The following is a 27,619-nucleotide window of genomic DNA, read 5'->3' on the forward strand; positions in this document are numbered from 1 at the left end:
ATCCCTAACGGTCTGGGATTCTGTGATAAATATATACACACAGATGTGGCCTTAAGGACATAGGTGGAATGCTGTATGCTAGGAGAGGAAATAACTCATAGAATAAGTGCTTGCTTCTTGCTTGTGATCCATTGTTTTAGAAATTTGTACTGAAATCAGAAGAAGAAAAATACCACTGGCATAGGCATATACTCCATTGCTTTCAAAACTTTCAGATGCTTTCACAGTTTAACTTCTGTTGCCAGTTTTTCCTGTTTCCACAGGTCATAGCAGCACAGGAAACTAAAAAAATAGTGAGGAAAACACATAGTACTCTCAATGGCAGGGTGAGTTGGTGCAGTGTAGAGCGTGAAGCTGTGGCTTAGTGTTTTTACTCACCTGTAAGATCGGAAACATCATTGTGCTCTGCCTAAAGAGCATCTTATTTCCAGGATGAAATGGTTAGTCATCAACGTGCCTCATAGCCAACCTTCTCTCCAACGTAAATTTGATGATCTTTCAACTTCACCGATTCTTTGACTTATTAATACAATGTCATTTTCTCAAGTAATAGACATACAAGAAGATTTTTCTTTTTTCCTTTTTTTTTCTTGATTCATCAAGACAGAAGGTCTAATAAGCCTGAAAAAATCATCAGAGGACACCCCCCTCCCTTGCCCCAACAATAAAATAAGTAACTCTAATTCAGATCCAGCATGTGGCAAGAAAAGCTGTAAAATGTGTACAAGGAAAATGGATGTGAACCTGAGCTGGAAAAAGGAATTCAAAATTAAATAAAGGGCAGTTATTGATAGTGTGTGTGATTAAGGGTAGAATCTTATCTTAATTATAGAGCTGAGATCCAGAATTACTGCATTGTTTACAGGTAATTAAATCAATGAAGTGATTCAAGATGTGAACTGGTGTCACTGAGATCGAAATCTGGCTGGTCAAGAGAGTGGTTGTTTGGAACGTGGTGTTGTCGAAAGGGAGAATCCAAATTCCGTTCTGAACTCATGTGATTGATGGTATTTGAGCACTTGTAACCTGAATACAGCACTGCTGATCCTCCTTAGACTTCATAAAGCTATTCTTATCCTAAGAGCTACTCACTCCTGTGTTTTACCTCCTTACCTGTAAGTATTGCTTAAAACCCCAGAGGGCACAGAGACATTTTCCTGGGAAAAGCATATTTCTGAAAAAATAAAACCTCTCCTCTGGATATTGGCCCAGATGGGTTTCTTTCCACATTTGTTCTTTCGCTCTAAAAGTTGGATAATCTCCTTCTCAGCAGACACAATTTCAATTGCAGTGTGAAAGTTTTCGGAAGCTAATTATGGACAATTGGAAGTGGGGAGTAGGAATGGGAATACTCAGGTGACCTTAATTCCAGCTGTCACTATTACACGGCTGTAATGAAACTCTAATGCCCTGACATGCCTTTCAAATTGGTTGCACTAGACTTAAGCATGATACTTTAAATCCTAACATTATCCCATGTATTAGTCTTCTTAATTTCTTCTATCCGAAAGTCCAGTCTTTTTTGGAAGTACCATACAAGGTTGGTTACTTCTCTTTTGCAGCTCAGGCCTCCAAGAATCATCCAGGGGAGCTCCTTATTGTAGCACAAACTCAGACAGGACTTACTCTCCTCCTGCCCCTGTCCTTCTGTGCATGGTTTCTGAAGGGAAAGTTCCTGATCTTCTGCTTTGCCACAGATCGTCACATTTGCTCTCCTTCAGGTCCATTTTCTTTGCCTCGGGCAAGCACCGCAGTTGTCAGCCTGTTTGCTGCTGCGAGTAATTGGTATCTCCATTTCTAAGGGGAGTGTGATGTGTCCACATCCTTGTTTGGGACATGCCATGTTCAGCTTCTCTTGTTGTCTCTGTCTTCTCCTGCCCTCTCTCCTGCCCTCTCTTCCTCCAGTCCCTGATAGGGTTCCCAAATAACCCCTCAATTAGAACTGGGACAGGAGGAAGGTCAGGTTCCCAAGGAAGCTGCTGCTGGGTTTGCAGCTCTGGGGGTCTCAGCAGGTTGGGCTGTAAATTGGATGCAAATTGGCCAGCAAGTTGGGTGCTAAGTACAGAATTAACACAACTGATTAGTAGTCATTTGTAGTCTATGATTGCCACAAAACTGGAGAATATGTTCCAATTTATATTTATGGTCAAAAAACTTTAAAACTGAGTAAGAATAGGCTTTATATCCTAAAAAGCTCATGAGGCAAAAGGAAGAATGTAGTATGAGGACAGCTGGTGAAGGACTGAACTGCCAGCAGGCAAAAGAGCAGTAGTATTGGGCAATACAGGGATTTGTGTTCCCAAACCTACTAAATGCTTTTTAACATCCCATGCAAGTAATTCAGTGGGTTCAGCAAATATCCCAGAGGAAAGTTCTGTCAAAGTAGGTTTAAGATAACCTTTCTGATAAATCTTGTTACCTTGTGCGATGTGCTAAAGCAAGGGCTGACACAGGCAGCCTTCTTGGGTCACTTCCAGACCCAGCTACACATCTGGGTGAGCTCAGCTCCTGTCAGCCCTGTCCTGCACTGGAGCACTGGGATCACTGTCGCATGTGACCTACTTCCAGCGCCTGGGGATTTTTTGGGTCCCAGGGAGGCAGGACATAGCGAGTGACTCTGAAATCCCCAAGATTTTGGTAGGTTGCTCACAGGGTTGGCCCTGTTGCCATGGTATGATGTGAGAAAAAAGAGGATAATGATGATATCCAGAGTTCTTCAAGATAGGATAGGATAGGATATTCATCAAGGTATAAAGCAACTTGTGGCTGTAAGGAAGAATTTCCTTTGTGGTTGAGTTTGTACAAGTGGGAACGTTTTGCCCCTCTTACTGCATCTTTGGTACTGGCCACCATTGGTTGCTGTATTGGTGTAGAGGGATGAATGTTCAGGAGTGAAGCCTGGTTTGTCTTAGAAAATTCTACTGCATGGAGAGAAGCTTTGTAAAAAAGATAGAGGATTTGAAATGGAATTAAGGCAACACCAGATGGCATTAAGCTCAACTAGCCAGCAAACATTAACTTAAAGAAAATCTTGTTTGGACAAATGCCTTTACAGCATAAGTTTGATTTACTGGGTCGTGCTGATAGGAGGAACTGCATAACTCAGTAGTGACTTTGCTGTTTCTCAATACTTGAGTGATCCTGAGCCATTCCTGGCAGAATTTCATGCCATGTTATAACACACCATGCTGTCTCAGACGGATCATGCAATCTTGAGACAACATTCAGCCTAAAGCAGGATGTGGCTAAGCAGGCACCAGCAACGATGTCATCTGGGGCTGATTCCTTATACTCAGAAGTTATCAGATGAGTCAGAGATTTCCAATTCTGATGAGAGTAGCTTGACAATTCCCCTAGGATGTGGCAAAACCACAAGGGTGTTTGGGGAGTGCAACTTGAGATCACTGGTGTATTTGCTATAGATTTCTATACGGCCAAGGATATGTTCTGTATTGGAAAGAACCCCCACAAGTGAGGGTCCATGCAGTGCAAAGCACAGCATGCAGCGTCCTTTCTGTAAACCATCTTTAGGAGGCTATGCTTGGGAAGATTGCAGCAGTGTATTTCAAAGAGGTTTATAAATATCCCTCATGCCTGGGAGTGGATGGGACAGCAGTATAAGGGCCCACTGATGTAGCCATAGGTGATTTAGAAAAACAAGTTAAAATTTAAGATGTACCTTAGGCCAAATGGGAAGTGTCTGTGGTGAATGTTTTCTAGAGACTGAGATGGATTGCACTTCTTGTCTCTGTAATCTGTGAGTTTGTAACTGCATGCAGTTTTCTGAATGCTCCTTCCAGCAATACATCCCTTTCCCTGCTTTTAGGTTGTTAACTCGTATTTTTCTTTTCTCAACAGATTGACAAGACATTTCACAATTCCATTTTAAGGAAAAAATACATCAGTTCACGCTTAATCAGAGTGAGGTATGTGAGATTATAATAAATGCACACAGCTGAGATGCAATGAAATGTTCCCCAATCCCAGCTAGAGAGCCACTTGATCTGGTTCAGTGAAGTGTATTTAAGATTAGAGCATAATCCCTGGTTGAGCATAATCTTACTCCAAACCATGCCCTCCTTTGAATTTTGATGCAGAAGACAAACTTCAGTCAGTCCAAATTCTATAGGAGTTTGTGCTCAGATCTTCAGCAAACTTTAGCAGATATAATTTAAGCTATCTAAAAGTAAAAGGCATTTTCAAAACTATTTTCTTCATGACAATACAGATGTCATTTTACTGCTGGTGTTGCTACTGTGCTCGCCTTGCCAAGTAAAACTCAAGTATGGCTGTGCTGGTTCAGAAGGTCCCACTTGATTTCCAGAAGTGGTTGTGGTTTGTTTAGCAGCCCCTGGTGGAGTTATTGTCCAGTCTCTGGACTCTTGAGCTTCATGCACCTCCATCCTTTAGTAAGGAGTTCCTTGTGAAGAGCCACCTTTGGATCAGTCGATGGTCCCTAGTTCTTGTGCTGGAAGAGGTGATGAAAAGTTGATCTCTGTCCCTCCTCTCCATGCAATTAGTGGTATCAGGCACTCCCATCGTATCCCTTTTCTCTCCTGTACCCTGTGCACTCTACTTTCTTTCAGTTGAAAGTCCAGCCTGCTCAGCCATTCCTTGCAGGAACGGTTCCTTGTCACCTTGTCACCCTGCTTCGTATCTCAGGGCTGCTGACCCTGCTTTTGGAGATGAAGGGGTCAGACCTGGGGTTGGGATGATGCCTGCATGATTATTTTTTTCTCTCTTATTCTCTGTTCATTTGCCAATAATACCTAATGTTTGATTTGTGTTTTTGCACACTGTTGAGTGTTGAAAGCAACCTTTTAATCATAGAATCACAGAATGTTAGGAGTTGGAAGGGACCGGGAAAGCTCACCCAGTGCACCCCCTGCCACAGCAGGATCACCAGACCAGGTCACACAGGAACACGTCAGGGCTTTGGGGGTCTCCACACAAGGAGACTCCACCACGTCTCTGGGCAGCCTGGGCCATGCTCCATAACCCTCACACTCACAAACTTTGGCCTCATCTTCAGCTTGAACCTCCTGTGCTCCAGCTTGGGACCATTGCCCCTTGTCCTGGCATTGGACATCCCAGAGCAGAGCCTGGCTCCTTCCTCCTGACACTGCCCTTTCCAAATGGATCCCCAGGAATGAGGGCACCCCTCAGTCTCCTCTGCTCCAAGCTCAAGAACCCCAGCTCCCTCAGCCGCTCCTCAGCAGGAGATGCTCCACTCCCTCCAGCATCTTTGTGGCTCTGCGCTGGACACTTTCAAGCAAACCACCTATTTTAATATCACAGTTTTGTTCCTGAGTGACAGCACCCATTGCTTTGCATGTAAACTTTGAATGTCTTAATAATTTGCATGCTAAAGCTGCAAGACTAATGATATCAGCCTTAAAAACTTACTCTCATGAATGTATTTTTCCTTGTTCTTCCACTGTTTGTGAAATCCTGCCTCCAGCTCTACCTTAGCTTAGCCCCCAGTTAGGCAAATCACACAAGTCACTATTTGAACGTAGCTTTAGGAATGTTTTTAGATACTCACTAGAGCATTATAAGTGTAGACAAGGCAGTTTAAGGATCTGAGAGGCCATTCTGTAGGGAGAAGGTGTATCTTTCATTGCCTCTTGTTCCCAAGTACAGGCTGAGGTACTTGCTGTGATGTTTGCTGTATATTTTTCAAATATCTGAGCTTTATGCTTCTGAAGTGCTCAGACTGCAAGGTCTTTTAAGCAAGGTCATTGTTGTGGATTTGCTTGGCATGTACTGTGCATATTTTTGGTTTAGTATAATCAATACATTAGCAATAATGCCCACTGCTCACTGAGAAAGGCAAAATCTTGACGAGATGTCTTTGGCTTTGGACCTTTGCTATACAGGGAGTGATTCAAGGCAGGCTGTACCGAGCCGAGGGTTTCGAGAGGTGTGGTGTGCTTGCAAGAGCTGATACGGTAATTCCAGTGTGGCACAGGACAGGAAGGGGAGCGGGGGGGAGAGGTGAGGGAACACCTCAGAAATGCCGAGCAACACCCACGGTAGGATCAGATAATGTCTGGCAAATAAACGGAGTGGCAATCATGCTGAAGCTGGCACTAAGGGGAAAAACAGCCTGTTCGAAAGTTCACGTAGTGCTACTTGGTCTCAGTGATGAGATCCCTGAGGCACAGGACACGTCTGTCTGCTCAACTCTGAAACACTCGGCATGCCTCGGTGTGATAGAAACAAATGGCCTTTTATTTGGCCTTCACTGGTGATAGCAGGAATATGTTTCATTGTGGTGTGAGTTTGGTGCCTTCTGGTTTAAATTTTCTGGTTTTTCCATTTTGTCATTACAAATTTCCAAGATAGTGAGATGGAACTGGAAAAGCTCTTTTCCTTTGCTGTCTGAATGATGCTTAAGACAGAGCAACTTGCTTTTAGCTTGGCCCCTGTATGAAGTCAATGTGATTTCACCTGCTGTGGGTTGTGCCATTGCTGCTAGGCTCAGGTAGGAAGAGGCACAGGAGACAGGATTCTTGGTGCATGCTCTTATCTTCCACGTGACATGACCAAGGGTCAGCCATCTGCAAGCACAGAGCAAGATTCACTATGCCAGATTAGACACTTTGGTGTTTGTCATCTAGCATTCAGTCTCTTGCAGTTTCTGATGCTCTAAGGAAAAATAAATAATATTACTGGGTGAATTCTGTCCATTATATTTTTTTTCTTTCCTTTTCTTTCCTCTGATCTTACTTGGGCTTTGCAGTACCCACTTCAAACTGTGAAACTGTGTGTCCTAGCGTGGGTGCAGTTTGGTCTTTTCAGTGAGATGTTAAAGGCGCCTTTTTTGGTCCATCTCTTGGATTGTGTAAGTAGATCATGGATATGCTGCTGAGTTTCATTTATTGTTGCATAACGTGAGGTTATTCGTCCCATTTTCCCAAGAATGGCTGAGCAGATGCTCTGACTTCACATGAGGTTGAGTGGTGGAATTGGACTGTGTGGGCTCTCCCCTTTTCTCAACTACCTTTTTGATGATGGTTGGAAATTTTGTGTATGTACAAGGCCCTGGAAAGGTCTGTCTAGATACCATTAACTTGGTGTTTCTGAAGTGCTGCATATCCAGCTTTTCCTTGCAATCAAATCAGTTCCTTCCTTTGTGCTCTTGTCTCCGAAGTACATGGTCAGTGACTGCTTTTTAGACTCCAGGATCATAACATTGGTCTGGCCATTGGTTCACAGAAAGCATCATGCCTTCTCCTAGCCTAAGACACATTTGACTGTTCAGCTTTTGCTTGGATTTCTTTTGGCAATTCCTTCTTTCAGAAATGTATGAGATGTTCAAAAATCTATCTGATCCCTTAAGTTACATTGCCATTGCTGGAGGAGCTAAGGTGAAAACTAAGAAATGCAGAAGTGTGCTGAAGGTAACCAGACTGTGTTTTGTTGGTTTGCAGCCCAGATGCTGATGGAGTGATGGCAGAGGCTCTGCTCACGTTCTGGTTCTCCGCCACGGACTCTAGAGAAGCATTGCGGGAAAGAATTGAAAGGATCTTACGGAGAGGCCTGAAAAAATACACTGGGCCCCTGCGAATAAATGTCAGATCTTCCACCATCTCAAGTAAGTCTACTGCGTCTCTCTCAAAGCGAGCTCTTGTCCTTTTCTGATTGATGGAACTTGGAGAAAAAAATCCTTGCAAATTCCCTCAGGGGGAAGGGGAAAAGGAGAGAGAAGGTTCTCATCAGTGTGACTCCTCAGGTGAGAGTCCAGCCCCTTCTTTGCAAAGCAGGCCTGCATCTGCAGGATATGAAAAGTAACAGCATCATCTTTCTGATGTAGTAAATTACCAGACAGATGCTAAAATGAGAGTTTCTCTCCACTTCTCATCTGTTAGAGAATTTTGGGCAGACTCTTGTCTCTGTAAATGGCTCAGCTTCAGCATTTGGTCAGCAATTTTTTTGGGTGCTAGACTTCTCAAGAGGCAGTCACAAGTAAGGGGCAGATACTTGCTCTATTTCTTTTTGCAGACCTTCCACTTACCCTTAGCACAAAGGTGACAGCGCACCACATGGGTGGGTACTTCCTGCTTGCTTTTCCACGTTAGACTGCTTAAACCAACAGAGATCTGCGGAGGCCAGACAGCCGTGCTGAAAGAACAAGAACCTTGGGCCAGACTCCATGCTGGATGGATCCAGGCTTCCTCCCACTCAGAAATGCCTGGGAGCGACCTCTTGTTCTGCCTCTTGGTGCTTGAAATGAGCGAGTTACGTTGCGACAATGCAGTGAAACTCAAATATGAGCTGTCATGCACACATTGTTTCTTGATGGGCCAACCATCCTTCCTCATTGGAATGGCTCAGGATGAGAGGTGACGTCCCTTTGGGCACAGAATCACCTTTTCTCTGCAGTGCTGTGCATACTCCAGTAGTTTCTGTTCAGCAAAGTGCATGTGTAGTTCCTCCCAGATAGAAACAGTGTGTGAGCATCAACCAGAGAGATTTAAAGAAGTTGTGTGTTTTGTTTTGTTTGGTTTTTTTTTTAAAGACAGCCAGGTCATGATTTAGTGAATTTTGAAGCTTCAGTTTAATTTGGTGCCTTACATAAAGGGTAAAATTGAAAGGAGTGCAGAAATGCTTGTTAGAAAAGAACTGATCCTCTAATCGAGTTACCTGATGAGCTGCTTTTATTTGGTTTGGTCCATGTGGGAAGTGACTCAAAACTGTGTTTTAGTTGACCTTCAGCTGCACCAGGGTGGTTATAGTAGTGCAATAGTCGCTAGTTTAAAAAATTAGCTGATATAATTGAATCACAATGTTTTCATTAAGCACTTGGTCTCAGTTGAAGATGGCATCTCTGTGTTAATTTGATGAAGTTGTATGATAAACTTCGTGTTGCTTTGCTTGGCTGTCCCAGCCTAACCATAAAACACTGACTACACAGGTCTGCTACTCACTGCACTGCATTGTGCAACCGTTCCACATGAGACAAAGGAACATAAACACCACCTTGCCATTTCTAGGAGAAGACAATGAAAGTTTCCATGGGGACTTTTTGTGCTAATAGGATTTCAGCAGTGCTGTGAGGCTTAGATGAGTTCCTGTTGTTGCTGCTGTTTAAGAAAACCGGATTGACTCAAGTGAAGAGTAAAGAACTTTTGGAGGAGATGCAGGTCTCAACTAAGGAAGTTTATGGTCTGCCCCACACTTGGGAGAAGTGACAATTTTCAACAGGTCCTGAAAGGCCAGAGAGGGATCTAGATTTCGTGTTTCCCCCTTCTCTCTCCCCTCCTGAAACATCCTGTCCAACATTAGTGTTTCAACCGAAGAAAGCTAAGAAGCCCTAGATTTTTTTCCATGCTTTGCAGCACCTTTCTAACTTTTGCTTCATTGTAGCTTTGATGGTTTCGCCAATTGGAATCCTGGTTTATCTTGAAGCAATCCCAGAACATTTTCGTAATGGCTTGTAAAAAATAATTAACCTGTTCACTGTAAGCACCTTATCAAAAGATTCTAACTTGGGGGCCATGATATAGCTTAGCTGAAGCATAGTTAACTAGTTGAACAAATCCAGGTCAGGCACTTATTTACATTGCATGCTAGGAGGGTCTGATAAGGAGAACCTCCTTACGACTTCCTCCCAGGATCTAATCATCTTGTTGTTCAACACCATGTCTCAACTTGCACTTCACTCAGAAGTATTTGCTTTGGGGATCAGCTCCAATGAACTCCTGCAAATCGTATGCAAAATTTGGGATCTTTGGATGCAGTTCAGGGCGGCAGAACAAAACTAAGCAGTCTGCCAGCCCAGAGGTAAAACTTGCTTTGTGTCTCCATTCTTAAGGATTGGAAATAAAGAAGGGATGAAATCTAAACTGACAAAGTTTTATTGGTTCATTTTTTTCAAAAAGAGAGAGAAGCTTGATCATACAGATGTGAACAAATAGCAAGTGTGCAAAACTGAACAGAAAAGCAAAGTAATATTGTCTCTGTTTTGTGTCCTCACTGAACAGATGATGTTCTTTATACAGGACTGCAAAAATACATTTGTATTCAGATGTGTTATTACTGAAGTTCCTGCTTTCTTATTTAGCTGGACTTTATGATTCCCTGGCCAAGGACAGCGATATCGCCAGACATCCATTATAGCTATGATAGAAAATGGGAGGTGATGGAGATCTCTGCTCTTGTGTACAAACCCCACTGGAAACCCAAATATTTATCAGTGAAAAATCAAGCAAACGAAGTCCCATCTTCTCTGAACAGCAGTGCAAGGGCCAGCAAATTGAGATATCAAAGTCGGGTGACTTGGAAACACCCACGTTAGGACTTGCTCATCCACTGGCACTGAAAGAAGGAGGTGTTGCAGCTTGTCCTTTCCATAGTTCTGGCACCAAAGGGATCTCCTATGAGGCTGATTTTTTTCCCCAGGGTTTCTTGGTTAGAAGCAGAGTCATCCCGCAGCCTGGATCCCTATTAAGCAAAGTGTAAACCGTCTTGCCAGATTATTTCCCTTTGTCAGGTAGGTTGGAAGTCTCCCAAAATGTATTTTTGGGAATGTACTCCTGACGTCAGAAAGAAACTGGTTGCAAGATCACTGGCACTGTTCAAAGTGAGTAGGAAGTATTTATTCCCACCTGTTGCACAGCCAAGGGTTTTGACCGTGAACAATGAGTCATGAATTGGTTTTGATCAACAAGTCAACTGTTATTATTTCTATTTATCTGGCATCTGAGGCTTGCTAAAGCTCCTTACGAATACAAAGTACAGAACCTAGGAGACAGATTCTCACTTCTTTGGGAGGCACGCGGATGGGTGTCTGACCTGGATGACTGAGGAATGTTTCATCTCAAATAATGTAGGTAGAAGTCTGCTTTTCTGTTCTGTACGAGCCACAGCAGCAGCCTGGGGGAGTTGGACAGGACATGCATCTGCACACCAGGAAATAGAGTGGAGATCTGACATTCCCCCGCTTGGATGCCATTAGTTTGGCACTAGGTGGTGCATTTCAGTGTAACAGTCTACAGAGGCTGACTGAGATAGGATGGGCTGAAAGGTATTTTAAAATACTGTAGTGGGACCTTGACTGCAGCTGGGACATGAGTGTAGGTCAGGAAAAAATAATGCTAAAAACTGTATCAGCTTGGGTATGCGCTACAGAACTGGTCCACAGTTCCCCGTGCAGATCCCTCCTCGGGCTGCAGGGTACCCAGCTGGAGTTGTTGTAAGGATGCTGTGAGGTGTGGAGCTCTGTCCATCCTCATGGATGGAATTAAGATGTGGTTGATGGGAAGGGGAAGAAGTCATGGATGTGAGGACAGGTCCCATGGACATAAGTAGAGAGGGAAGAGCTGGGTGACAGGGACAATTAGAGGTACAAAGCCTTTGTCTTGTCTGTACCACGTTACCCTCCCCTGTTGAAGGAATGAGAATTGCATGACCGGTATCTAAGCCGTATTTTGCTACTTCCACAAGGGTGCATAACTCCAGGGAGGTAATTGCTGTTGAGAGACTGGGAAGAAGGTTAGTGGGGATGTGTTTTAGGTTGTGTGTGCTGTGTAACACACAGGAGTGTGACTTTCCTGCTGATCCCAAAGCTCATGTTTTGTCATCTTTCAATAAACTCCTGCATTTCCTTTTGGTGAGAGTTTATGAAACATGACTGAATCTGCTGCTCTGAAGGACTGCTTTGATTCTCATGTCACCTCAGGCCTTCATGGTCTTTAATTTAATTAAAGATTAAAATGTAATTAAAGCAGATAGAGCTATTATCCCCACCTCTCTGCACTGCAGGGCAGATATGCACTCTGTGACAACACTTCTCAGTTGCCCAGCTTGGTGACCTACTGAAACTTGCCCGAGATCCTTTCTTGCCTGCATGCACCATTGCTACCTAAAAACCACTGAACTAGGTGAGCCCCCTGGTTCTGATGCAGCTGAGAATTTTGTATTTCTCATTCTTTTCAAGGAAGTTGTTATTAAAAGGCGACAGTGGGGAAAATGCTCCCTCTTTTCCCTGGTGCATTTCACAAAGCTGTGCTTCAAATACATGGCCAAGAATGTGTTATAAGACTTCAGTTCTGCCTGTTATTTCCCTTTTTAATATAAACGCTGACCTCTGGCTAAAATTAAATGAGACAGTGGACACGGGACTAATTCTTCTGATGCAGTGACAGTGATATTATTGAGAGACGTGGCAAAGCGAGCACATTTTTCTGTAGGAGTCTCTGAATCCCTCCAAGGGAAGTGGTCACATTCACTGCAGTTAATTATGAACCTGCCAAAGTTTAGATGGTTGCCAAATAGATCCATGAGCTTTGGGCACTGAATGCCCTTAGAAGTCCTCACCTTAACTGGCTATTGCATATAAAAATTACCAAAATCAAGATGCTTTCCTGCTCTGGCTTACTCCCTGTTGCTTTTAATGCTTGCTCAAACAGATATATTGAGGAGTTATTTAAGATATTCAACAGTAACTGCAATTCACTATTCACTACAGGAAATTAAGACCAATAATTTAAGGGTGTTTTAATGTTATTTCATTTACTAAATATACAAAATAACTGCATTAACAGAATCGGTTGTCCCGTTGGAGAACAGAGCTCTCTTCTGACAGTGGAATCCCTAAGCCCTGTTTCAATAGATCACTGTGATTTTAATTTAGACATTAGTTTTCTTTTTTTAAAGTTAGGTAAGCTTTAATTAAATAGCAAGTTCCATTTTATGGGTAGGCAATGAATGTTCAGGTTGAACTTGTTCTTGTTTACAGTGGAAGCCTGAACACTGTTTTCCTAAATGCAGCACAAACAACTATTTTTGTGGCTGTATGTGGTTGGGACAAGATATGACATTTTAATTGTTACTAATTGATGCTTTTTCTTCATAGTGCCAACAACTAGGGCAACTAGCAAATGAGCAGGGCAGCGAAATTGTCGCTCGTGCCTTACAAGCGATTGCTTCAAGGCAGGGCTTGCAACACGTTGGCTGGCACAATGTGAACAGCTATGCTGGTCACCAGGCCAAAAATGGCAAGCTGGTACCAAAGGAAGGCAGGTCCCTCAGGAGGTGAGCCAGTGAGAAACCTGATTTTCAGCAGTATTGTGGATGGCATCTACAATCAGCTCAGCTTATCTGAAAATCGTGTTATTTACTTCAGGTTTGGGATCTTAGTTTTGAGTCCTGGGTATTGTGCCCTTAAATTTCACCTGCCCTGATCTGCATGATGAGTTCCTGGGTTTGTTGCCAGACAGCCCTGCTTTCACCTCTTAAAAACTCCCTTTATTTTGAGGTTTTCTCTGTTGCTGTGCTGTTTTCTTTGGTACCTGTGTACCAGCTCCTAGCATGGGATATGTGATCAGGGCACTGCATCTGGCAGACCTCTAAAGCAAAGCAGTGCCCCTACCCTGGTGACTACAGCATTGAGTTTATTGATAGATGTCACTGGCCTTTTTCCTTCAACAGTCCTGATAGATAATGAAATATATTAAAATTCAAAGCCATACAGGCATCCTATTTAGTACTTGCAGTGTGCGTGTGGAAGACTTGTTTCTCCGAGTGCACACAAGTCGGTCCAGCTGGAAGCAATGGATACATCTCAGAGCAAAATGTTGCCCAGGTGAGGTTTGCACTTTTTTTTCACGGTGCCTCGTAAAAAGGCAACCAGAGATGTAGACAGGTGCCTTGCAGGACAGCAGCGTGACTCACTGCAAAGCTCCGTGCATGGGAACATGCCAATTGAATTGCTCCTGGCACTGCGCTTCAACAAGCTGGGTGCTCCTTTAGTCTTCTCGATGAGCTTTGCAACATACTGTAAGTGTTAATAATTGACTGCAGGCTTTATAATTAGGCATTATGAGGTAAATGTCTCTCCACCCAGAGAGGAGCTAAAAAAACATTATTATCAATATTGCACTTCAAGGCAAAAGGTGCTCGTTCATCGTTGATTACCTTTATTGGTTTCTTACCAGTTTCTGGCTATAAAATATCAGAATGACCCAAACGCTGAGATGGTTTTGAAGGTTGTATGAATTTCTAGGAAAACACTGGATGCTCGTCATAGTGGTAATAAGTAGGGACAGATATTTTCAAAGCACTTACTGCCAACGTGAACATAAAGGTGAAGCAGCCAAATCCTTAGCACAGCTCAGCAAACCTTTTTTTCCCCCTCCTCAATTGTAACTCACCAAACACTCATGTTTATGCCACCACTGATCTCCTCTGCTGGCCTAGCTTTCAGGTTCTGGTATTACTACATTTTGATGTCGAGGATCTTGGCTACAACCAACCATATTATCCATGGAAATTCATAGAATACAACCGGCATTTCTGGATCTCAGATACCTGGACTTTAGGGTTTTCTCCTTCTTTTATAGGAATTAAGACAGTACAAGTGAGCCTTTTTACTGAAGGGGACCTTGCAAGTTGCTTGCCCACCAGTAAACCTTATTTATCTTTATTATGTGAACAGTTCCTGTTTATAGTGACTAAGACTGTGTTGCTGTATAAATGTCCAATTAGAACTCATCACCCAGTCTTACAAAATAAAGCAGTGGCTGCATGTGAATACGACAGCCTTAGTGCTGCCTGTCCTCTGTAACACTCCCTGCAGTCAAGCCATGCATGCAAGGAATTTCTGTTTGTTTCCTTTTATATTATAATCTGCTTAATGTCACGTTAAGAAATGAATGAGTCCACATCTAGTAATGGTGGATTGCAAACATGCAGTTCACCCTGCATACCTGGAGGAGCGTCAAGCCCACAAGCAAAACACAAGTGATACAAACGCAATAGGTGACAAGTATGAGCCACAGCCCTTTGCACTCAGCAGAGACTTCTCCTGCCTTGGTGTGGTTTTGGATCAAAGCTGGGATATCATTGTGTGTAACGGGAATGAGAAATTAAGTATACGGATAAGGACAGGGATTGCCTGAGAGAGATTATCCAGAAGCAAAATCTGAAATTGTGGATGCTGTATCAGTAGGTAATTTAAGAATTGTATTGAAAGTGTGATTTTTTAATATATTTTTTTAAATTTTGTTTTGACTGCTGGCAACTAAAATGTTTGCTCTAGCAAAAATAGTGTTCTGGAAGAAGGGGAATAGACTCATACCTTGAGCCAATGCTTGTTATTGCCAGCATGGGCAGATTGTATTGTCTGTAAACATACAACATGCACATTAAAGAGGGGGATGTATTGCTAGAACTTGCTGTGCCATGCAATAAATTGCTATTAACTGCCTCTCTTAGTATTAACAGTGCACCATACACCCTATTGCTCAATAAGGTAGGAGAAAGGAGAGTGAGTCACTGCTATTGTAAGCTGTAATTGCTACGGGGAAGTCAGTGCCTTCTGGTCTCAAAGAGGGCATGGAGTGAGTACCAGATCTCCTCTGGCACAAAATGCAGCCAGGTGATTTTTTTACAAAAAAGGAACTTCAAAACTTTCCACTGTAAAAATTTCTCCCCAGCAAAATTGTGGATCTTGAGTAATACGGGGCTAGTTTTGTCTGTGCTTCCCTGTGGAAATGCCAGGGCCCAGCAGGATGGGGGAAGCCCTGTCCCTGGTCCTCAGAGGATATTGGCTGGCAGAAGAACAGCAAGCAGCACCGTGGAGAGGAGCACAATACCCAGCACAGCAACATGACCACACATGAGCTATGCTGGTTTCTCCTGCAGCCCCCCTCAGTCCCACCTCCTGCCATGCCCTGAACTCAAGCAGCTGCTGGGTGGGATGACCATGCTGGTGAGGCCTTGTCTGTGCTGTCCTGGCCTTACCCTCACTGTTTGTTTGTTTGTTTGTTTCAGATATGGATGCGAAAAGAGCAGAAGCCCTCTTCAATGACAGTAAGTGAGGGCTTTTTAAGCCTGGAAAATCTCCAGTTGTTTTAATTAGCATTAATATTCTCCGAGCACCTTTCCTGGCCCTTAAAAGCCTGTTCTCATCCTCCTGTCTAATGAGCGCGACCTTGTACATCACACAGGTGAGCGGTGTGCTTAGAAATCCTGCTCAGTCACGGGGAAGCCTTTTGTCCCTGTCTTCTGGGATACTTAGGAAAACTCACATTACTGTCTTGAAAATAGTGGTGTTGGGGTGAAAATCCCTTCTAGAAAAAGTCTACCCACTGCTGAGTTCCCTGGTCAGGTTTTTTGCAGTGAGATGTTCCTTCTGTTAAAAACATCAGCAGTTTTGTGAGAAAAGAGCAAGTGCTGAGGGTGCTATAGCAGTCCTCAGGGTTGGGCAGAGGTACACAGATCCTGATGTGTGAGTGCCTGTGGCACGCGCTCCTGCCTCCAGCAGTGCTGGTGTGGAAGGTGGAGGTGCATCTTAAATGTAAACCCTGCCATCTAGGAAACAGAGGACTCGGCCGGTGTACGTAGCAAAATTGAGTGAGCAAGGAGGACTTCCAATAAATAAAAGATCTTAATTCTTTGGGCTAGTTGACTGTTTCAACATCGGGCACAGCAGCTAGCTGAAAGGTGTGCCATAACGTGTTAAAGACAGGTGAGTCCTTATCGGGGATTGAGTGCATTTAATACTTAAGCAGGTTATAGTTAGAAGCAATCTCTGTTATAAATAGATTAAAACATGTACTTTAATAGAATACTTTGTCAAGTCTAATCCTGCCTGCACAGGGAAGACACCCTGTCCTCTGTCTCCCTGATGTAAAGTTATTGAACTGCATCTTGGAGCAGCGACTGCAGGATCCGTTTCATATATACTTGTCATGGATGCTGTAGCATAATAACTCATCTCCACCTTGTTGCCTGTTATTTTCCTTTCCGTATATTAAGTGATGTTGTTGAATCGATGCTTTAAGGATGGCAGCCTAGCAGAGACGACTGATATAGGCTAAGTGAGAAGTGCCCTGAAAACCAGTAGGATTTGGCACATGCAGGGGAGTTTGGAATAACGGCTTTCTGTGTGCTCTCAGAAATTGGGAATACGTCGTTTTCTTTAGTGTGCACTGGAAGGAAGAACCATAAGGAAATGTATAGAAGTTACACCTGCCTGTGATTATAATGAAAATGTTCTGGATTTCTGGATTTTGGAATGACCAGTAGCACAAAATTGCTCCTTACGGAAATATAAGGCAATGTGATCGATGTTCTCAAGGTGTTGCTGTAGGGGTTAAATCGAGGTAGTTTGTTTTAAAGATGTTTTTAAATTTTCAGAGAAGGAAGTCAGCTTGTTTGGAGCTTTAATAGTCATTAAAAGCCATGCTTGCTTACAATTTGGGTTTCTTTTAACTTTGGGAAGGTTTGCTCAGTTGCTTAGCAGCAGGCTGTTCAGTAATGGAGGAATAAATAACATCAGTTTCTGGGTCAGATTTAGGTGCTCCTGTTCTGGGGCACTGATGGAGCAGTGAGTTTTACCCTGCATTTTGAACATTGACTGCTCAGGTGGTTGATGGCAAGGTGGAATTAGGACCAGTAACTGAGGATTAGCAATAGCTTTCAGGAGGGAAACTTGCTACTGCCAACAGTCTTTTCAATTATGGTATATTCTGCAGTTTTCCTTTCACATGGACAATCAGCTGTATCTTTAGACTTCACTCATTTCCTTCATTGTGGTTTTAAATCTCAGAACAGGGCAGGCTCTACAGTGGGCATGAGCTGCTCAATTGCATTCCCCCCCTAAATTTATGAACAACTTTCAGTCTGCTGTATTATTGCTGCTGCTTTTGAATATGAGGTACAGGTAACATAACCTTGTGCAGATCCGAGCAGGAAGGGGCAGAGGTTATGCTCTGCATGGTTCTAACATTTCATTTCTGAGGACTTCAAGGACCCAGGGGCTGGCAGCTCTTCAGTGACGTGCTGCCGGTTTCTGCTTTGTCCCCTTCGGGATCACGGCGGGAGACAGGCAGTGCGATGGTTTGGATTGTACTGTCACGATGCCAATAATTGTTAGCTCTGTCTCTTTTTCAATGGATTGGGATAGTCCTGTCTGTCAACTTTCCTAATGTCTAGCTGAAATCGGGGCCTGGATGAAAACTAGTGGGTCTTGGTCCAGGTAAGATGGATTTGATGCTGTTTGAATGGGAGAAGACAGCTGAAGCAGCTCTGTCCACTGAGGAACTTCCTAAAGCTACTGGGGAGCTTCAGCTGCTCCTGAATATCCTGAGTTTAGTGACTGAAACCATGGATATTTACATTTCTCTCTGGGTTTAGAGGATAATTCTTTGTCATGGATGCATGCTGTGCTAGAGGTATCCATGCCTCTGTCGTCTCTGGCGTGGGTTAGTGATGCTCTTTGCCTGTGGTGCCTCTCCAGGTCCACTTGCAGACTGCTGTTTGTGCAATGTGCATTTGCCTTTCCCAGGTGACATCTTGCTGTTGTAATCTGTGTGCATGTGTGGTAAAAACCCATGGCTTGGATCATTCCTGTCTTAGATTTTTCCCTGTTCGTGTTTTATCCTTATGACAAATTACCTGGGACATTACAGTTGGCAATCCCTGTGTCTTTGGGAATGGTCCTGGGTGTATGGTGAAGGGTTTTGATTCCTGATTTGGGCTGCTCACGCAGCTTAACCTGACTTCTTGACTGTCATGGCTTTCCATAACAGTCAGTTGATCATTCAGGCTTGTAACAGAATGGGCTGTGCATGAGGATCTCTGATCTGGGGGCTGGTGGAAGGCGTGTTTTCTTGTTGATGTTAATGCTGTTAGAGATCCTAGGTGGTGTGTAATTTTCCATATGTTTTCCACAGCCATTGGCAGGCGTATTTACTAAATAGAAGAATAACTAATATGCTTTTGCTCCTTTTTGACAGTCTGTGGGTTACGGCAGAATAGAACAGTCAAGTCAATGGCAAAATCGTCATCGTTGCGAATAGTTGGCGGATTGTCTTCTGCAGAGACCGGGGACTGGCCGTGGCAAGCCAGCTTGCAGTACAATAATATCCATCGCTGTGGTGCAACACTCATCAGCAATACGTGGCTTGTATCTGCAGCTCACTGCTTTAGAGAGTAAGTTTCCAGCTTAGGGAGAATCTGCAGCAGAATGTGCCCCACATGTACCAAGCTGTGTGACTTTCCAGATCTGTGCCGCACCCCTGACTCCTTCCAGGGGAACAGTTTTCTGCCTTGGAGGAGAAAAGTCAGGGTTGAGCAGACCCGTCACTTACGTGTTTCAATAGGGAAGTAAAGACTGACTCTTTGGAGCACAACTGGCAATTGTACCAGTGGAAATCAATAGTCATTGGGCATATTCAGCAAAGAAGTGCAGAAGACGTAATGTGACTGAAATGGCAGAGCATTTGTTTCCTGTTGTGCAAAACATTTCTTGGGCTGCTCCTTCGTGTTACAGATAGGCTCTGCTGCTGCAGGCTGCTACCAGAAGCTATAATCCCACATTCCTACCCCTCCATCAGCTACGCACTCCCAGCGCTTTTCTGTTTTAAGCGTGGCAATTGCGAAGCTGGCGGGGTACGTAAGATGGAGCAGCTGGTTGAACAGAACATTAACAGGCAGAAAGAGTAAAGGAGAGGAGGAGTTCTTTAGCAGAAGAGCTGTTTGATCTGGTTACACCCTGCAGCCACACAACGGCTAGATCAAGGACAAGGAGCAGGGGAGGAGTAGGAGACCATGGTTGAGGAGGGACTGCAGGACTGCGCTCTTCCAGCAGCAGCCCATAATTACGTGGGACACCGTATTATGGAAAGTGATGGATGCCTTAGGAATCCAGTAGGGAGCTGGCTTGAAGGAGCTTTTATCATTATAAAAGTTTCAAGTCTCGAATAGTTATATTTACAGCTAAATACTTACAACACTCTCACCTTTTTCAGCATGAGTCACCCTGAGAAGTGGACTGCTACTTTTGGAGCTCACTTGAAACCACCAAGCTTGAAGCGATCAGTCAAGACCATTATTATTCACGAAAAGTACCACTACCCAATACATGATTATGACATTGCACTCGTGCAGCTCTCTAAACAAGTTGAGTTTACGAGCAGCATACACCGTGTTTGTCTGCCTGAGCCATCTCAGACTTTTCCATACAATATTTTTGCTGTCATCACAGGCTGGGGAGCACTTACTAATGACGGTGAGTCCTGAGTGTACCACGCAGCCCATATGTTACATGAACAGTGGCTCTGATCTGCTGATGAACTGACCCCACTTCTGTGGCCTTATGTTATATGGCAGCAAGCTTAATTGTTTGTCTATAAGCAATAGGTTTGGTTAATCATGAGCAGCAGTTCCTTGCTCTAAAATTAGACTGGACAAAGACAGAGCTACAATCCACTGAAGCAGAAAGCGGGAAGAAACCTCCTCTTTCCAGCCTTTCTGTTTCATATTGTAAATTCTTAATACAGGTCGTGTAGCCTTGCACGTGTTTCTAAAGCACCTAAGAAAATATTCTGCCAGCCCTAGCCAGAAGCTACAGGTAACTGCAAGCTTCCAGGAGAATATGCAGAGTGAGCTGCAGATGGTGACTTACCCAAGCTCATGCTCTTATCAGGCCACGCTGAGGGTAGATTTAGCAATCGAACAAAGATATCTTCATTTCATATCTCCTGCCCAAATCGCTAGGTAATTTGCATTTCATGGTATTATATGGAACATCTATAATATAATGGTGTTATACTTTAGGCACTATGTACCATGCAATCATTACTTCTGTCTTACTGGTACAGTTCCCAAGCGAGACTTTGAGTATTTTCCTTAAGGGGCAAATCTAGAGAGAGCAACAAGTAAAACCTCATATTAAACCAAGTTAAGTTGGTCCTCTATAAGAGAACATTAAATGCTCATCCTATATCTTAACTCCTGCAAAGCAATTCTGTTGATAAATACCCAAATGATTTTTTCCCTCAGGTCCAACACCAAATACTCTTCAGGAAGCAACAGTGAAACTTATTGACTCAGACACTTGCAACAGAGAAGAAGTGTACGATGGGGACATAACACCCAGGATGCTGTGTGCTGGATACTTGGAAGGAGGAGTAGATGCTTGTCAGGTAACTGTAGCTGAAAATTAGAAAGAAAATCTACTTGAATGCTAATCCCAGTATATAGCTGACCAAATATTGACTGACAGTGTATTAGTCCTTTAAATAGGCTCCATTCAATCAGGAATTAGGATGCAAAATGACATAGCATTTAGCTGTTTCAGCCTGTAAGGTTTCCAGCTTAAATATTATTACCATGTCATGCTACAAGCAGCATCTGAATTCAGCCTTTGAGGGTGGCTAACATCATAATCAAGTTCTTGATGAAATCCTTTTTGAAATGTTATTGCTGCAAGCGACTGAAAGAATTTGTTGAAAGGATAGTGATTACTGTAAATAAAACAAAGCAAGAAGTTCCTGTTGGCTTAGACTGCTGTATATACTTGTGTTTCCCTGCTTTGTATGAGGAGGAAGACAAAGCAGGTAGGGAGCAGTGTTTCATAAAACAGAAGTGAAGCTTTTTTGGCTTTTTTTTTTTCTTTTTTTTTGCTCCAAATGAGAGAGGATTCTGTAAAACCACAGAAAACAAGTCGGGAGGGCAAGTTTCAGAAACAGCCTGGAATCTGCACAAATGGCAGCTCTTGAAGCTCTGCTTGCTTTCTTCTCTTGTTGGACACATCCCCCTGTCCATAAAGAGAATTATATTTTCCCTTCTGATGGATTAAATCTTGTATTTTCCCCTCCTCTTTCTCTAGGGGGACTCTGGGGGACCGTTGGTTACTCCAGACTCTAGACTGATGTGGTACCTTGTGGGAATAGTGAGCTGGGGAGACGAATGTGGCAAACCAAATAAACCTGGAGTTTACACACGAGTGACTTATTTCCGTGACTGGATTACCTCAAAAACTGACATCTGATTCCACAATCAAAGATGGATGTAACCGCACAGACTACGTGTAACTCATATGTGTCTGTAATTCTGAAAGGTTATATTTTTGGTATATATATTCCTATGTAGTTTTGGTTGAAGCAACTTTGCCCTCAGCAAGCGCTATCTTTGCTGTCAGAGATCCTAACCCCTTGTGAACATATCTGAAACATATGAGGTTGCCTGTCTCGTCTTCGAGCCTCAAAATGTTTTCATTTATCAAAAACTACGAACTGACGACATTAAACTAACATTTAAAAGCTACCAGTTTACCTGCTTTATAAATACAAACATTTTCCAGGATAAAAAAAAAAGACATTTTTCTTCAGTCACAGCCGAGGTCTGAAGCTGAACCTTCTTCCTCCAGTGAGGCAAATGCTGTCACAGCTGTTTTTTTCAACCAAAATGAACCCTTGATTATTGTTCTTGTTAGAGGCTTTCATCTGCACAGACTGCAGTCGAGACCCTGGCTGCTCACCCTGCCTTGGTAACAGCTAACAGGGGGTCAGCCAGGACAGCAGGAAGGTCCTAGCTAAGGAAAAGGTGGATTTCTGTACTTGCAGTAAGTTGGAAAGGAAAAGATTGAAGTTTGACGTTCTTCTTTTGAAGCACATTTTTAACAGAAAGTTGGTGGTGGATTCTGTGAAGTTCAAGTGACTTGGAAGTGCTGCTGTGGAAGTGCTTTATCACAACACTGTGCTGCTACCGCTGTGCCAGTTCCCTTTTAGACCTGCTCTGTTAAGCTCACAATATGCTTAAGCTGCAGAAACACAAGCTCTACCAAATTAGCTTGGACTAAATGTGTCCCCGTGAACAACCTCACTGGAAGGAAACCCAGCATTTAAATTTCTGCTAAAGGAAAAATAAATATTCACCACAAATAAACTGAGAACTACCTTTCTGATCCGATTCAAGAAATGGTGTGCTTTCCCAAGGGCATGCCAGCCAGAGGAAACCACCTCGCTGCAGAGAGAGAAATAGTGATGAACTGTCTTGCTTCACTGGTGGATTCATCTCTGCCATCAATAAATATGAGGCTGAAGAGTAATTTCCTATTAAGGAACAGTCCAGATGAGATCTTCAGAGTTAAAGCAATCCTCACACGTGGATTAAGCACTTTTCCTACCTCTGTGCATGGTATCCCATGGATTGCTGCTGGAAGGGGGTCCCGTGACCTGACTGTTACTGTCCCCTAGAGCCCAGGCCTTCAGCACGAGGATCCAAAACCCCACTCCAGTACAGTCTCCTTCTGCAGCCTCCGAATGGCCCCAGGTTGCTCAGGCTGGGAATGCAGGACTCGGGAGTCTGTACGAGACACGGAAGCAGCTGCAAGCCCTGCAGCTGAACCTACCAGAGCTGAAATCTCTCCGAAACATCCTCCCTCCCCTTCTGCTCAGGACTGGGTCTCTCCTCAGCCTCCCCACTGTGCGAGCTCTTCAATAATCAGCATCCCTGGGAACTTAATGCTTGGCATTTCTTGAAAACTCACACCCTGAATCAGAAGCCTACACATGGATGGAAAAGCCCAAGTTTAAGCCTCGGTGGTGGCAGAAGGGGTTGTCTTATTATTAGGCTCCCTCCAGTCTTTCTAGCTACCTTTTGAATTTCAGTGAAAGACAAGATGCCTTATCTCAGAGAGAAAAATCTCAAATTATTTAGTTTAGTTTTGGTTTTGAAATAGTAGTATCTTTATCCTGATTTTCCATGTCCATTAAAAGTTGCCAAGGATCTTGGGACAGTTAGGAGGATAGTTAGATGCAGCAAATCCGTTTCCTTAATTTATTGATGAAGTTTGTAATTTATGCACTTTTGAGTTGCTGCTATTTTTCAACTAAGAATTTACTCTGGGCCAGGTTCAGTTACAAAATAGAAACTTCATGGAGTTCTGGATTAGGTCACCTGGAAACGCCGTTGTCTTCTTGTGTTCAGGTCCCCCTTTTTTGGAGGCATCCTTTGGAAAAAAACCCCCAAACATCAAGGGTTTTTGTGCCTTTTATTGTTGGTGAAAATCATGACGAGTGTCCTCCTTATAATTAACTGATGAATGGCAGTTCAAAGAGAACAGGAGTTCACTTTCAGAGTGAGCTAAAGCTTTGGTTTGCACTTCAATGTATCTTTTTGCCTACAAAATGGAAGCGCAACGATAAGGGGGTGAGGCCCAGATTAGATACAACCCCTATAAACTGGTTCCTACCTCACACTGCAAGTGGCATGTATATATAATACCTTGAAAATGAGAAAGGCAGCCTTTCTTTCAGGTTTTCTTGTGAGAGGCCGACCAGCCAAGAGGTGTGTGGGAGAATGTCTACCTTACTCAGGGAGTCCTGAGCCAGCCAGATGCACTTTTCTTCACCAGTTTTTTAGCAAACTGTCTGGCCTGGGTTTGTCTTACACTCCATGTCAGTGTTTTATTTATGAAGTCTCTGTTTTCTGCCCTAGAACAAAGCGAAGAGAATATTGTGTGATTAAAGAGTTTTAAAAAAACCTTTTGTTATCGTTGATGTTAAGCTTTAGCAAGGATTCAAACGATATAAAGGTAAAATGTTTCATAACATTAAATGTATTTAAAAACAACTGCTTTTTTTGGGTCTTTTTTATTAATAACTGAGCTAAAAATTGCATATGATTCAAAATAGACTGATCTTCACTATTTTGATATAAGAACTGTTCTAAAACTGCAGTGCTCTGTGTTCATTCCCTGCCCTAGGAATTGTTTGTCTTTAACAGTGGTTGGAGCTTTACAGACATTTCAGCAAAGCCAAGGTGAGACATCCCCTTTTCTAAAATACTCCAAGGTGAATTCCAGTTCACCTCTGTGTTCCAAACTTCTGCTTATTCAAATGGGATTGTTTGAGGCTCGCCAATGCTAATTTTCAGTCTGGAGCACAAGTAGGAGAGAAGTAAGAGGCTGATTGCACAAGACCTCATCACGTGAGGAGGTCTGGTTGAATGGCATCAAGCTGTCACCGGGATTCCTTAAGTAAGTAAAGCCTGTACAAGCTCCACTTCCATACCTGCTGCTCCCATTAACAAATTAGAGTAGCTGAGAGCCAAAAGTTATTCTTTATCCCAACGAATATTTATCTGTCAGCCTGCAGCCTGCGTTAGAGATGCAAGTGGATGGAGAAGCTGGCTCTTGCTTTTGGAAATGCATTCATGCACGTGTCAGTGTGGGATCAGCTTAGGTAACTGGGGCCTTTGATTGACCGTGGGTCAGTCCACTGCTGGCGTGGATTAAAAGTCCTTTGTGCACTGGCTTGTGCTCTAAACTGAACCGTGTTGGCCTTAGTACTTTCAAATAACACATTTTTGGGGGAGAAAACTACATGGAGTATTGTCTCCTAATTTGCTTATTAACTAAATAAATGGGAGCAACAAATGCATCCCCTAGATCCTGTTTTGGAGTCCCCATTAAAAATGTGAAATTGTGCCTGGAAATCGAGAAATTAAAAGTGCAAGTGGCTGGGATTTTCCCCAGCAGATGGAAAGGAGATGTACAGCTGTATCAGCTTCAGCTCCTTTTGAAAATACTGCCTCTAAAGATGTTGTCAATACTTGCACACAGAACGGATCTACACTAGTGCACATAAACTGAAGTCACAGGGATTTTGGGCACAAATAGGCTTGAGTCCAGAGCTGGTGGTGTTCTCCTGACCAGCTATAACTGACTTTAATACAGTACACATATGGAGTTGGGAATTTTATTTCTTTATTGATTTACTTAACCAAATTTACTAAGATTGTAGGGTTACGTACATTTTTAAAAGAGGAGGTTACGGGGGAACAGAAGCCTAGCAATGACTTCTGCCAGCTCTCTCAGCTCTCGTGAGTGCAGCCCATCGGGGCCCATGGATCTGTAGATGTCCCGTTCCCTTAGTTGTTCTCTAACCCAATCTTCTCCAACCAAGGCAAAGTCTTCCTTTTTCCTGACTTCCTCTGCAGTAAGTCAGATGGCTCCAGATGTTTCAAATTCTGCATTCTTGGAAAATAAGAGCAAAATCTGTGTGGTTTTTTGATTTGGTGCCATCAACCTAGAGGACTCCTGGGTACAACAACTACTAATTGATGCGTTTTGGGAACCAGTTTCTTTGGCTTCTGGGGTAAGCAGAGTATGTGCGTTTTTATTTATTATTTTATCTTAGAGTGCTCCTGTTCATGGTGTCACTGATGGTCAGTCTTTCCTTAATTACTGCTAAATTGCCAGGCAAGAATTCACTGGATGTTGTCGTTTCTCCATTTAGGCAAAGGACTTTCCTGTATTCGCTGTTTTTATGCAAAACCTGTTTCGTGTGAGATGACTGCATATCAAAGTGACTGGTATCTTAAAAAAAGCAATAACCAGGACAAAAAGATTTTAAAAAAGGTATTTTTCCCAACACATTTGATTGGTAAGTTCTTGAAAATAAGAAGTGTTAGTTTAGCCTAAAAGTTGGCAATACTGAAACAGGCTCATCTTCAAGGAAGGAAACCACAAAATTAAAGGTAAAAATGACCTGACAGAACTAAAAATTAGCAAAGTGGCAAAACTAAAGCTGGCATTTTTTGCTCTCTTTAAACTTCACGTTTTTTTCCACCTGCTATAGCTGGGCCTGCTGTTCATTCTGTTCATCAGGTACGTGCACTGCTCTTTGAAATTACTTTTCTGAAATAACAGAAATAATTTTATTCCTGTATTTTCTTGGGTTTTTTTGTATTATGTGCAAAAGCTACAAAGCAAATACCAGCCATTTATTAAATATCAGGTCCTTTACCGGTAAGAATTGCATTCGTCATCCTGAGGAACTGAACTGCTTTCTCCCTTTGCCCATTTTTCAGTCCACGATTTCAGACTTCTAGTGGCCTCTAGTGGTTCTGTGAGATTTTATTTCTGTGACACACCAAAAAAAAGCTACTTAGGAGACAAGTACTTTCCCCCTGGTCCTGCTTAAGCTCATTTGAATGAGCTCGGTGTTGTCCTCCTGCTCTTGGTCTTTGTTACTAACTCAGTACAAAAGCTGTGTGCATTTCTGGACTGAGGTGTAAATCTTAAGAAAGACATGGAAAGTTGCTACAGCTCTGTTAGTGACAGTCACAGGAGAGGTCAAGGCTAACATAATGCATTGGATGCTCACAAAGAGGACAAAACGTAGGTCATTTTGCCACTAGAAGTTCCCAAAAATCCAATCAAGGTAGACAAAAAGGCTTACTTTTGTTTTTTCTCGTGTACTCTAGGGTGGCATATAGTTGGGTTTTTTTGAAAGTGTGCGGTGAAATGAATCCCTACTATTCTAAGTAAGATGTGCTGATGATATAAAGAGAGATTTAAATTTGTCTCGCCTCCCCCACTGATAACAAAAAGCAAGGCAGGATTGGAGTCGAACTGAGATTTTGCTGTCTGATAGGAAGGTGGGCAGTGCTGGGATCTTAACTAGAGTTTGGGAAACAGCAGAAAAAGTATTTATAGGAGATAATGCCGAGTTGGTGGAGGCAGGGTGATAGTTACTGCAGTTTGATTTCTCCTGGTTAAACACCACCAAAAAAAGAAAAAAAAAGGAGAAAAGGTTTCCACAAGCCTATATACCATGCTGGCATGGGACCACGTACATTGGTTTTGACCACTTTTTCCTAAATCTGTGCACCTCTGTGGCCTTGGATGCACCCTAGAGTTTCACATTTTTGCTCCCTAGCCTCGTTTAATGAATTTTTTTTTATTTCTGAGGTAGGCAACATCTTGCTGGCTCTCTCCTGCGAGATCTGGAGACAAGTTACCTCAGGAGTCAGGACTCAGACACGCTCTGGATCGTCTAAACAGGTAACGCTTGAACCTAATGGGGATTGCTTA

At 43.0% G+C, this 27,619-nt stretch overlaps 1 protein-coding gene across 1 annotated transcript; it reads left to right on the top strand.

Moving 5' to 3' along the window:
- Positions 1-263: 263 nt before the first annotated feature.
- Positions 264-21,787, top strand: LOC104544241 (transmembrane protease serine 11E-like; the record flags this gene model as incomplete). The annotated part of the gene is made up of 8 exons (XM_010189058.1): positions 264-326; positions 3,859-3,926; positions 7,437-7,600; positions 15,781-15,819; positions 18,750-18,945; positions 19,764-20,023; positions 20,797-20,939; positions 21,626-21,787. Coding segments are annotated over 8 exons (1,095 nt in total), but the record flags the coding sequence as incomplete, so codon positions are not given.
- Between the last annotated feature and the right edge of the window lie 5,832 nt (positions 21,788-27,619).

The sequence above is a fragment of the Mesitornis unicolor genome, unplaced genomic scaffold, assembly GCF_000695765.1.
Source record: "Mesitornis unicolor isolate BGI_N332 unplaced genomic scaffold, ASM69576v1 scaffold2527, whole genome shotgun sequence".
Taxonomy (NCBI): Eukaryota; Metazoa; Chordata; class Aves; order Mesitornithiformes; family Mesitornithidae; genus Mesitornis; species Mesitornis unicolor.